The following is a 13,199-nucleotide window of genomic DNA, read 5'->3' on the forward strand; positions in this document are numbered from 1 at the left end:
TCCTGATTGCTCTACTTCTGATCCATCTCCCTGCTAATTGCCTGGGAAAAGAGTGGAATGTGGCCCAAGTACTTGGGACCCTGCATCCATGTGGGAGACCTGAAGAAGCTCCTGGATTCTGGCTTCAGATTGGCCCAGCACCAGCTACTGCAGCCATCTGGGGAATAAACCAGTGCGACCTGTCTTTCTCTCCCTCTGTCTGTAATTCTGCTTCTCAAATAAAAAAATAAATCATAAAAAAAACAGCTTTGGGGCCAGCGCTGTGTTGCAGCAGGTTAAAGCCCCGTTCTACAGTACTGGCATCCCATATAAGTGCCCTTCAGGTCCTGGGTGCTCCACTTCTGATTCAGCTCTCTGCTATGGCCTGGGAAAGCAGTAGAACATGGCCCAAGGCTTGGACTCCTGCACCCTTGTGGGAGACCTGGAAGATGCTCCTGGCTCCTGGCTTAAGATTGGCACAGCTCTGGCCATTCTGGCCATTTGGAAAGTAAACAAGTAGATGGAAGACTCTCTCTCTGCATCTGCCTCCCTGTAACTACCTTTCAAAAAAATAAATAAATCTTAAAAAGAAAACACTTTGGCCTGAACCCAGATAATCTTTGAGGGAAGCTAACTTGGAATCCGAGTGGGGACACAAATCCAGGCCCTCTGATATGAGGTGCAAGCAGCCAAGCAGTGACTTAGCTGCTACACCAAGTATCTACTTTCTTTTTTAAAAAAACATTTACTTATTTCAAAGGCAGAGCAATAGATAGTACAAGAGAGAAACACAAAGAGCTATCTTCCATCTGCTGGTTTGCCAGGCCTGACCTTCCATGTGGGTGGCAGGGACCCAAGTACTTGAAGCATCACCTGCTGCCTCCCAGGTGCTAGCAGCAAGCTGGACTGGAACAGAGGCAGGTCCTGATCCCACACACTCCAGTGTGGGATGCTTTCCCTATACAGCAGGTTGGTTCAAGACTTAAGCCAAGTGTTTTTACATTAAGCTTACTGAAATTAGAAGTTTTTTTTTTTTTTTTCCAAAAAAAAAAAATCAATCTCCATGTTTCACTGGAAAATAAAAACCATGATTTTATTTATCTATTCTTGGTATTTATGTAAAATTTTTATTTTTATTAATTGCTATGGTTTCATCATTTATGACCTCTAATTCAGGAATTTAGTCTTCAAAGTCTCACGTTAATGATACTAAGCGGATATAAAATCTAATTATGGTGTTGAGGGTAGGACTTTGGGAAGTGATTAGCTTGGATTAAGACTTTAAGAAGCCCCCATGATTCACTCTTGGTGGCTTTATAACGAAAGGGAGAAAGGCTGCATAGACAGAGACCAAGAGCTCTGCTCTCGCCATAAGGCATTCTGCACTGCCTGTGGACTCCGTGCCAGCAAGAACAGCATTACCAGGCAGAACCAATCAGGACCACCCTATCTTGGAGTATGAGCCTCCAGAACTGAGTTGAAAGTAACCTTCTTTTACAAGGTTAGCCTGCCCCGGCATTTCATTACAGTGCTGAGAAGCTAATTAGCTAAAGCCACATTATAGAAAATGTACTTACCACCAGCAATTTTAAGAAAATCTTCACCTGTTGCTTTGTAAACCTAAGAAAAGAAAACAAAATTAAGCACAGAGTTTCCGAGCCTTCCATATGTTTTGACACTCACTGAGGCTGTCAATGGTCTCTGGCTGTGGGAGGACATACCTCAATGTACCGCGTCCCCATGTGATGTTTGTGCCTCTGCAGCGCTAGGTCTCTGTGCTCCTCACTTACAAACCTAACCAGAGCTTCTCCATTCCTTCGACCCTGAGCATTCAGACAAAGTGCGGCACCTCCCCTTTGAAAATAACAAAACAGATGGCAGGTGGGAAAACATATAGTAGGGAGAAGATGACAGGAAACCCTTGACCCCTTTGGGATTATTAAGTAAAATAGACAGTAAAGGAAACCAACTTGGCAATATTGAGTCCTTTGAAGAATCTTGCAATATCTTGATCCGAAGACTGCCATGGTAAACCTCGTGCCCTGACTACAGTGTTATCATCAATAAGTTCCATCTTGCTGCTGTGGATGAAGCAAAACTCGAGGTCGCACACTGATCATAGCAAAAGCAAATCCGACACCTATTTCCCTCTGTGAGGCAATCTGCCTACTTATACACGAAGAAACCTTATTCATCTGGATAGGTTTTCAATATTGCCTGATTTTCTTTATAACCTCAAAATTATCTGGGTTCAGGTCAACGTATTCTTTAGGTGTTTCTCTACACAGATGGCTGCCTAAACAGGTGCAACCCAGCTAGCTTGTCCAGCAAACCAGCCATCAGCTGAAGAGCTGCTTCCTTATCATAAACTCAGAAGCACCCAGGATCAATTTATAGGAAGCAAAGTTTTCCCAACATCCTTATAGCTTGAAAATTCCTACAACCAAGGAGGATAGGTTTACACTCATTTTCAGATCTCACCAGTATAGGAGGGAGTTGAAATCTAGTTTGCCTGCAAAGTTTAGGGCTGGCAATTAACTCACCTCAGGAATGTGTACACACACAGTCTACTATAAAATATCTCCCCTATCAAACCAGGGAGCCATCAGAGGGCGTTTATGGAAATGCTTGGGAGTCCCCACGCCTCAGTGAGTCATTTGCAAATTACCTAGCATACATTTTGACATCTTTTGATGTTCTATCCCTCCTGTATTCATTTTCAGTACTCCTAGGACATTTTCCTAATGAGTCACTTTCTCTACAACTAAACAGGACTCAAAGTCTCTCCACGGGCAAATCTGTCCTAAGGTTTTTATTCAGTTTATGCACCAGGTGATCTCACAAATCACTAGTGATTTACAAACTCAACTAGGTCTACCTGTGATTACAGAGATCCCATCACTTCATGTTCTTTGCTTTAAAATAGAAACTGATAAAATGTAATTTTATCTTGGGAAAAATCATGAACTCCTTTAAAGCCCATGGTTTTTCTTTTGGAAGTTTTCCATGCAAAAGAATGGACAGATTTGAAAAGATTCAAATAAGCATCACATATATGAACATATGATGTACCTAAGGTCAAAGGAGAATAAAATGCTAATACTTCATTAAATTTTAATTTCAATATCCAAGTTTACATTAAGTAACAAAAATCTTTTATAGAAGATTGACAAAAGGTTTAAGTAAAGTTACTAAAACGTAAGGCAAGTTAAATGTCACATTTTGAGTAAAAACAAATAAAAAAACTCAAAGTGCTCACCAAGTGCCACTTTCAAATTTGTAATTTACTCTTTCTGGATCTGAAAATCTGTGATCTAAAAGTAAGAACATGCAAGTCATCATGTTAGCTACTAGGAAGACAAAACAATGGGAGGAAATGCCAGGTGTAGTTGAGGGAAAGATGGCGGGATCAGTTCTAGGCCACGCTGTTACAACAGCAATACTTACTATAAGGCTCTGAAATCATGGCTAAGATTATGTTCCCCATATCTTCCACTTGAGAGGCTCCGTATCGGGGGACTGAGCTGTTCTTCTCAAAGTTTAGACCTGAGACATTAAGTCAAGGAAAAGTCTGGAGAGGTAAAATGAAGTTATTTCTAACCTCAAATTTAATTCAAACTGAGCCAAGAAACCAGGGGCAGTACATCTAGAAAATTCTCTAGGAACCTCAGAAGGATTGCTCGCCATCACTCAAGATTCCACCCATGTTTCTGCAGGTATCCAAATGCCCTCTTGGGTAAAACAGCCAAATCAATCCTACGCTGCAACACTTCCGGTAATAACATTTCTGTTTATTAAGCAACAGCAAACACAAATACTGAGCACATTCATGTTGATTCAAATTGTCAAGTATACGATGTTAAAGAGAATTCTTAACCTATTATCCTTACACCCACACACGGCAGTGACCATGCTACATGTCTAGACAGTGAGGCATTAATGACTTTGTCTAATGTTTGAAAGGGACACTATTTCCACAAGGTCAGTCTTACCCAGAACTTTCTTCTAGAATACTTTTAGGGCCATACCACATATCCCATTTTCAGTGTCAGTGAACACTAACTAAGAGTAAATTTTAGACACAGTTCAAGCTCTCAGAACTGACATTGGCCAGTGAAGTTCTTTTCTTTTTTTAGGTTTTATTTGTTTGAAAGGCAGAGTTACAGAGAGGCAGAGGCGCAGAGAGAAAGAGAGAGAGAGAAATCTTCCATCTGCTGGTTCAGCACCCTAGATGGCCACAACGGCCAGAGCTGTGTCAATTTGAAGCAGGAGCTTCTCCTATGTGGGTGCAGGGGCCCAAGGACTTGGGCCACCTTCTACTGCTTTCCCAGGCCACAGGAGAGCTGGATTGGAGGAAGTAAAGCAGCCGGGACTTGAACCAGCGCCCATATGGGATGCAGGCACCGCAGGCGGCAGTGTTCCAGCTATGCCACAGCACTGGCCCTGCCAATGTAGTTCTTGATCAAGCCAGGACACACACTGTATGAGTCAAGCAGGGAATGTGGCTTTTAAGAAACATGATTCAAATTCAGTGTGAGGATTAAACCATAAGAGATTTCCATGAAGTTATATAAAGTAGAAATCCATAATAAACATGAATCTTCATCAAAATAGTTACCTTAAGAAGCTAAGTCATTGGAGCGTGTCATTTTTTTTAAGTTCCAACACTATAGGTACACTTGTATTATATATGAATTTGCCTATGTTTTGTCATGTGGTATATTAAAGTTCATACTATGGCTGTACCTTTTCTCTCAGATTTAAAATGGAAGCATGGTGGGTGTTTGGGAGTGGGGAAGAGTTAAGACATGGCTTATGAAGCCTGCATCCTACATTGGAGTGCCTGGATTGAGTGCCTGGCTCTGTTTTCCAGTTTGCAGCTGATGTACATCCTGGGAAGCAGCAGATGATGGCTCAAATAGTTGGGAGGAGAGTCCTTGCTAATGCATGGGAGACCTTCACTGAGCTGCTTGAGCCTTGCCCAGCCCTGCCTATTGCAGATACTTGGGGAGTAAACCAGCGGATGACATCCTTCCTGTCTTTGTCCCACTTTCAAATATGGAAAAGAAAAAGTAAGATATCTCTTTAAGAAAAAAAAAAAAAAAACAGATAAAATGAAAACAAACAGATAGTGGTAATATAGTTATAGACTGGTTATATAGAGATAGTGGTTATATGGTTTTCAAACTGCATTTTATAATTATGGTTAAAAAAATAAAGGCAGATAAAAAAAAGGTCCTAATATACTATTTTATTGCAAGCTAAGAGGATACATTAAAAAAAAAAATCAGCGATCACTCACCAAGAATTCCTTCCAAGAATTAAATCAAACATCTGAAAAGTTCATTCAAGGAGTAATTTCCTGTTCCATTTTCAATTTAAAATCTCTTTCCATTTCATCCTGCTGTTTCTCTGTTCATTTCCCACAGTAGTGGGCAAACTCACTTTTGTGTTGTCCCTCAACCATTCCCATTTCTCTGCAGTTGAATACACAACCTGTAGAAATGCAGCAATATGTTCCTTGGAAACTTACTTACCCCACTCAACTTCAGCACACCTATAAAGCCACAGCTGTGCTAACCCTCACTTCCCTGGGCTTTTTGTGAAGATTGAGATAACGCAAGCCTGGAGCACAAAGCAGGCTTCTAATAAGAGGTGTCCTCCTCTCCCTCCTCCTTCACAAAACCCTTAGGTAACCACCTTGATAACCTGTGATGATCCGACATTTCTGAGGGCCATACTTGCAACAGAAAGCTGGGACATTCCCTGTGCCTCTTTGTATCCTCTCGTAGGATTAATCATCAAACAAAAGTGGTGACTGATTTTGGCAGCCTCCCGCAGCCCCTTACATCATGTACTGATGAAGTGAAGGCGCTGCCCATTGAAGGATTAGAAAAATCAACTCCAGGATTTGTTCAAGCAACAGACTAGGGACCACCAATTGGGGTTATTAAAATGATTATTATCTGCAGAAAGCAGTACTATAAAATATTTATCAATCCAGTGCCATTTTCAACAGTTATGGTAAAAGTTTCGAAAAGTCATAGCCAAAGGATGAAGACGCTCTGGAGAGGAAAATGCCCTAAATTTTCTGGGAAGGTAGGGGGAACTTTAAGAACTCTTAGAAGGCTAAGAAAAACTAGCTATAGTATATTTGTAATGTCTGCTAACAAACAATTGGCTGGAAATCTTGACATTCCAATAACACGTTTAGCTTTGTTGTAGTCCACCGTGGAGTAAAGAGAAAGGTATCCAAGAAATAGAGACCGGGGCTGGCGCTGTGGCATAGCAGGTAAGGCTGCCATCTGCAGTGCCAGCATCCCGTATGAGCACTGGTTTCAATCCCAGCTGCTCCACTTCCAATCCAGCTCTCTGCTATGGCCTAGGAAAGCAGTAGAACATGGCCCAAGTGCTTGGGTCCCTGCACCCACATGGGAGACCCTGGCTCCTGGCTTCTGATGAGCGCAGCTCCAGCCGTTGTGGCCATCTGGGGAGTGAACCAGAGGATGGAAGACGTCTTTCTCTGCCTCTCTATAACTCTGCCTTTCAAATAAATAAATCTTAAAAAAAAAAAAAAAAAAAGAAAGAAAGAAAGAAAAGAAAGAACTAGAGACCAAAAGTTCATGGAAAATTTGAAAGATTTACTATACTGCAAACAATTTTTTGAAATCTGTGTATACAGAGTTTCATATCATTATCATAAATGCATCTTTCATGAACTTTTTGAAGACCCCTCGTAGACATGAATTTCAAAAAATTTTAGCATTTAAAGTTATCTTTTATCTCCATTTTCTATGAACATTTTGAAGTACTCTGATTCCAGCCATGTTTCTCAAGCTTGGCAATTATTGGAATACAAGCCAGACAATTATTGCTGGTGGGGACAAGTTCTTGTGTATTACAAGAATTTTAGTTGGTCTCTACCCTACGCCCAGTTGTAACAACTAAAATGTATCCAGACATGGCCAAATTTTTTCAAGTGGGCAAAAGTCACACCAGCTTAAACATAGTTCCAACAACTCAAACTTCATCCCTTAACTTTGCTTGATTTCAAAGTTCCTACATTTAGTAAACCTCTCTACTGGATAGAGCTTTACCAAAAGCTGTCCAAGTAAACAAATGCATAAGGACCAGATGAATGCTGGGTCAAAATGGTGAGATACATAAAAGCCCTATCTAAGATATTCACAAACACTCTCCCCCAAGGAACCTGGAAGAAAGGTGTTCAACCCTCAACCTGTTTTGGTGCCACTCAGAGCAAAAAATGGGATTTTATATTTTTAAAGGACTGTAAAAAGAATATGAGCAGAAACCATACTTGGCCCCAGAATCTGATATATTGACTAGCAACTTTTTCAGAATGATGTTGCTAGTACAGGAGTAGAGAATGTCAGTAGAATGTTTACATTCGAACCTTCCATCCCAACACACAGTATGAGAGGCCAAGATGTGCATACAAGGTTAAGCCTCCGCTGGCAATACCAGCATCCCACAAGGGCACAGGCTTGAGTCTGAGTCCCAGCTATTCCACTTCCAATCCCCTGTCCTGCTAACATGCCTGGGAAAGCAGCAGAGGATGACTCAAGTGCTTGGGTCCCTGTGCCCAGCTGGGAGACCTGGAAGAAGCTTCTGGCTTCAGCCTGGCCCAGCTCTGACCATTGGGGCATTTGGGAAGTAAATCAGCAGATAGAAAATAGATTTGTCTCTCTCCATCTCTGCCTTTCAACTAAATAAATCTTTAAAAAAACAAAACAAAACAAACAAACAAAAAAAAAACAGAAAACAGAGTATTAGAAGAAAATCAAAGTCTGGAGGAGTAAGAGTATGATAGCATGTTGCATCAAAGTACTCTTCTAACGACAAGAGATACTTGGCCTCCTCACCTTTACTCCGATAACTCACTGCAAAGCATTCTTATCTTCTTAATCCTCCAACTAAATTAAATTACATCATGAGTAATTCTCTCCTAGCACCAAAGCCTTCCCTAACTGCTCTAGTTCACAACCATCAATTTAAGAGTCCATTACACAACATTCCAGTATTATTCTCCACTGTATTATACATTTCCTGAGTGTAGACCTCCACCTTCCCCTGAGCTCTTTGCACCAACCATAACCCCTATAGCTTCTAGGATTCTATTGACATGAATTACAGCAATTATTAAATGCATGCACCACCATCTATGTCTTCAAATTTTCACAATAACTTTGCCAGGTAGGTAACAGTAAGACAAAGCAGATGAAGAAATAGGATTTAGAGGTGTTCCATAACTCACCCAGTCACCTGGATGGCAGGTTTTGGCATCAGAATCATAATATTGCTCTAATTTGACTATGTGTACACAATCCTTACACCAAGATAAGCTTTGCTTAATTTGTTTTGAGTAATACTCTGTGAGAAACCTAAAAATTTACAGGTAAAAGCCCCTTAAAGGAGACAGAGATCAAAAGAAAAATGCTAAGCATTCCATCGGCTTGAAAATGGATTTGCAGCTTAATAGTCATTTTACAGAATTCTCCTTTTAAATTAAGAATCTGTTGTTGACACTGGCTAACTTGGTTTCGCATCACACGTACCAACATGTTTCCCTTCAAGCCATCACACACTGAGATCAGCAGCTCGAGCTGCGAACAATTCCACAAGTCACCCCACTTCCTGTGAGTCCAAGCCACCTCCTCTTTTTTGTCTCCACCTCCCCCAAACACATACACATCTGCCCTCTTAGGAAGCTTCCTGCAACCTATAATCCACAGAAGAACTGAACAGGGATGATACACGAAGGAGATCAATTTTAAAAAGTTTCAGTGCCAATCCTTTCGCCTATCGATCGATGATTGCGAGTTGAATTACTAGCTGCACGTCTGATCTTGAGGGCAGGAAAGATGAGTGCTCGCCACCTGATTTATGGTTCGTCACGCAGCTTACTCATTCTGCCCTTGGGGCAGCCACAACAGCACCAACAGGCTTGGCCAGCTCTGCAAGCAAGGAAGGGTGCAGCCAGACTTGGTGGGAACAAAACCCACATTTCCAGCTACAAGGGAGCAAAGTGCTACAAAGAGTTGGAGGTTAGACCAGTCAAGAACAGGAGGTACGCTTGCCTTGGTGAAACCTTTGGCCAAACAGACTTCTAGATTGAACTCATGCTCACAATAGCTGAAGGTAAAATTCAGACAGAAATTTGACGATGTTTATTCCATTAGCCTATCCACTGAAAAAAGTTATCTTTCTCAACTGCCTGTAAGAGGATACCCAATTTTCACCTACAAATGTGCTTTTCAGACTGTTTTCATTTCTATCTAAGCAAATCACATGTATTAAATAACAGAAATGAATTCATTTAAGACTGTTAAAATTACATTCTAATTCAAAATTCCAGCTCAAAGTCATTTTTCTCTGCCATTGACCCTTCAGAAGGCTAGTTTGTAACTTTTCTTCCTACTTACTCTTTTATTTATAGAATAACAAAAACTCATATTACAATAAGGAATGCACAATACTGAGTAAAGGAAAAGCAAACAAAAACCATAGCAAAAGGAAAGCTGGTTAGCACTCCAGCTAGGAAGTGAGCTTCCTACAATTATACAAAGAAGGGAGAAAAGCCAGTGAAAAATTACTCTTATATGAATTGTACAGGGGCTGGCGCATTGTGCAGCAAGTTAAACCCCTGGCCTGTGGTACCCACATACCACATGGGTGGCAATTTGAGTCCCATCTGCTCCACTTTTGATCCGGCTCCCTGCTGATGCCCCTAGGAAAGCAGCACAGGATGGCCCAAGTTCTTGGGTCCCCCCAACTGGATGGAGACACCAGGAGGAAGCTCCTGACTCCTGGCTTTGGATCAGCTCAACTCCGGGCATTGCAGGCATTTGGGGAGTGAACCAGAGGATGGAGGATCTCTCTCTTTCTCTCTGTAACTCTGCCTCTAAAATGAATAAAATCTTTAAAATAAAAACAAAATTTTAAAATATTAAATAAACGAGTGTACAAATCAAAACACTGCTCTGAGCTGGCATTGTGGTATAGTGGTTAAGCCACTGCCTGCATCCCATATGGGTGCAGTTCAAGTCCTGGCTGTACCACTTCCAATCCAGCTCTCCGCTAAGGCAGAGGACAGCCCAAGTATTTGGGCCCCTGCCATTCAAGTGGGAGACCCAGCTAAAGTTCCAGGCCTCAGCTTCAGCCTGGCCCAGCCCTGGCCATTGCAGCTATTCGGGAGTGAAACAGAGAATGGAAGAGCTGTCTTTCTGTAACTCTGCCTTTCAAACAAACAAATCTTGAAAAATAAAAATAAAATACAGTTCTATACAAGAACGTCCCTGTAAAAGAATTTAACTAGCAACCAAGACAACAAAACTTTCTCATACCAGCAATAAAACGCTGGGAAAACAAACTAACACCTTAGCTTTAACTTCACTTCTCAGAAGTTGGGGGGGGGGTGTTGGGGTGGGAAATTAGCTCCCTACCTAATAAATACCACTTGCAGAAGGTATCGTCATAAAGTCATGTGAGAGAACTTCAAACAAACCTAGCAAGAAGTCAATTACACCCCCAGAAGAAATAAGATGGAGGCAGGAGCTACTGCACAATAAGAAAGAGTTTCATGGTAGAAAAAGACATTGTAAGGCACAAATAGGAAACGGAGACTCCAAGATAAAACAAACTTTCTAAAGCTGTTTGAAATAAGCAAAAAAAAAAACTAGTAATAATAATCCTGGAATCCCCAAATGTACATTTTAAAAGTTAGATGTTATTTTATTATTAAACTAAACTACGTAAAAACAACAACACTGAGTGCTGGCCAGAACAGACAGTATTTCTCGTCACTTAACTTACTACAGACCACAAGCCAGCATATCTGCTGATTCGGCTCACATCATGCTGACGCCATGCCAAAGATAATTCCTTCCCCCTGCTGCTAACAAGGTCAACTACTAGCACAGCTTAACTGCACTTGGTCATTTCTAAAATCCCTTTTATATGAGACGTAGGAAGTGAGAGTCTGGGCTTCCCTCCACCTTTAAAGCAGGGCAAGGAAGGTCTGTGCAATTACAACAGCCCAGGTCAATTAATCACAGCAAATTATTCATGCACTATTTTATAACTGCAGAAGCCAAGTTAACCTGACATGTACCTGTACTAACATGTAGGTGATGCCTTGAAAAGCTTTATCCAGGAGTTGCAATTGTGGCGTGGTGGGTTGAGCTGCCGCCTGCGACAACATCAGCCCAAGCAAGCGCCGACTCAAGGCCAGGTGGTTTACTTCATATCCAGCTTCCTGGTGCACCCAAGAAGGCAGCAGAGGATCGCCCATGTCCTTGGGCCCCTACCACCCACATGTGAGACCTCAATGAAGCTCCTGGCTTTGGCTTGGCCCAGGCCTAATCATTCTGGCTATTTGGGGAGTGAATCAGTAGATGGAAGATCTCTGTCTCTCCCTAACTCTGCCCTTCAAATAAATAAATAAATGTTGGCCGGCGCCATGGCTTAACAGGCTAATCCTCCGCCTTGCGGCGCCGGCACACCAGGTTCTAGTACCGGTTGGGGTGCCGATTCTATCCCGGTTGCCCCTCTTCCAGGCCACCTCTCTGCTATGGCCCGGGAAGGCAGTGGAGGATGGCCCAAGTCCTTGGGCCCTGCACCTGCATGGGAGACCAGAAGAAGCACCTGGTTCCTGGCTTCGGATCAGTGCGATGCGCCAGCCGCAGAGGCCATTGGAGGGTGAACCAGTGGCAAAAAGGAAGACCTTTCTCTCTGTCTCTCTCTCTCACTATCCACTCTGCCTGTCAAAAATAAATAAATAAATGTTAAAAATAAAAAAGGGCACTGTGGCATAGCAGGTTAAACCTCCACCTGTGGCACTGGTATCCCATATGGGCGCTGGTTCATGCCCCAGCTGCTCCTCTTTGGATGCAGCTCTCTGCTAATAGCCTAGGAAAGCAGTAGAAGATGGCCAAGTTCTTGGGCCCCCGCACATACATGAAGACCCAGAGGAGGCTCCAGGCTCCAGGCTCCTGGCTCCTGGCTCAGGATCAGCTCAGCTGACTGTTACAGCTTTTTGGGGAGTGAACTAGCAGATAGGAGATTTGGATCTCTATCGCACGTGCTCACTCTGTCTCTCCTCTCCTTCTCTCTGTAATTCTGCTTCTCAAATCAATCGATCAATCTTTTAAAAAAAAGTTTTATCTAGTCTCAAGTGAGGGGGCTGGTGCTGTGGCATAGCAGGTGAAGTCACTGCCTGCTGTGCCAGCATCCCATATGGGTGCCAGTTCAAGCCCTGGCTGCTCTACTTCCAATCCAGCTCTCTGTTAATGTCCTGGGAAAGCAGTAGAAGATGGCTCAAGTCCTTGGACCCCTGTGCCCGCATGGGAGATTTGGAAGAAGCTCCTGGCTCATGGCTTAGGACTGGCTCTGCTCCGGCCACTGTGGCCATCTGGGGAGTGAACCAGCGGACAGATACTCTCTCTGCCTCTCTGTAACTCTGCCTTTCAAATAAATAAATCTTAAAAAATCTTATATGTAAAATCATTAAAATAAGAAGTTCTATCAGTAAGTCCTTCTCAAAGATCATGGCAGCTGTTTTCTCCTCTAAGACACTCACAAACTGTTGAGATTCCTGAGTCAGTCAGTGAAGACAGCCAGGCACTGGCTAAGTGGTCAAAAACACTGTTTCATTATTCCTTACATTAGGCTTTCCCACACTATGATAGGAAAAGTGAGTCTGGGAAATGCAATAAAGGTGACTCCAGACTTCATGTCCTCCTGAGGCTATATCACCTCCGTATTTAATCTGTGAGAAGAACAGGACAATACCATCGTGCTACTGGAACACACACATCCAAATTCTTCATACCCAACAGAGAAATGGTGAAGCACACATAAACATATACACATTTGCACACATTCTATGAGCCTCTGGATGGTCCGACAAGCAATTTACTGTTGTTTTTTTTTATCCTGATCATGGAAAATTGTACTAGTGAAATGAAAGTTGCTAATCATGCCAAACACCACACAGGAAAAAAGTTTATGGGAAAGGTGTATTATGAAAAGACTATTATTAGATTTCAAAGTTTGCACGAAAATAAACTTGTGAATTCATTAAGTGCACTTATAGGGATGTAATATCCTATAGTGGAATAGAAATGTTACAAAATTTACTTTACTGTTCAATTTCTTAATAGAAAAGTGCCAAGAAAATACAGGACAATATAAATTTCAAA

General features: G+C 42.1%; 1 protein-coding gene across 1 annotated transcript in view; it reads right to left on the reverse strand.

Moving 5' to 3' along the window:
• Positions 1-13,199, reverse strand: part of ESRP1 (epithelial splicing regulatory protein 1) — a 63,200-nt gene that overhangs the window by 37,772 nt on the left and 12,229 nt on the right. The window contains exons 5-9 of the mRNA XM_062189500.1: positions 3,427-3,525; positions 3,239-3,293; positions 1,950-2,060; positions 1,701-1,833; positions 1,557-1,599 (exon numbers count right to left, since the gene is read on the reverse strand). Coding sequence (XP_062045484.1) covers positions 1,557-1,599; positions 1,701-1,833; positions 1,950-2,060; positions 3,239-3,293; positions 3,427-3,525 — 441 coding nt within the window. The remainder of the gene's footprint in view (positions 1-1,556; positions 1,600-1,700; positions 1,834-1,949; positions 2,061-3,238; positions 3,294-3,426; positions 3,526-13,199) is intronic.

Source organism: Lepus europaeus, chromosome 4, assembly GCF_033115175.1.
Source record: "Lepus europaeus isolate LE1 chromosome 4, mLepTim1.pri, whole genome shotgun sequence".
Lineage (NCBI taxonomy): Eukaryota > Metazoa > Chordata > Mammalia > Lagomorpha > Leporidae > Lepus > Lepus europaeus.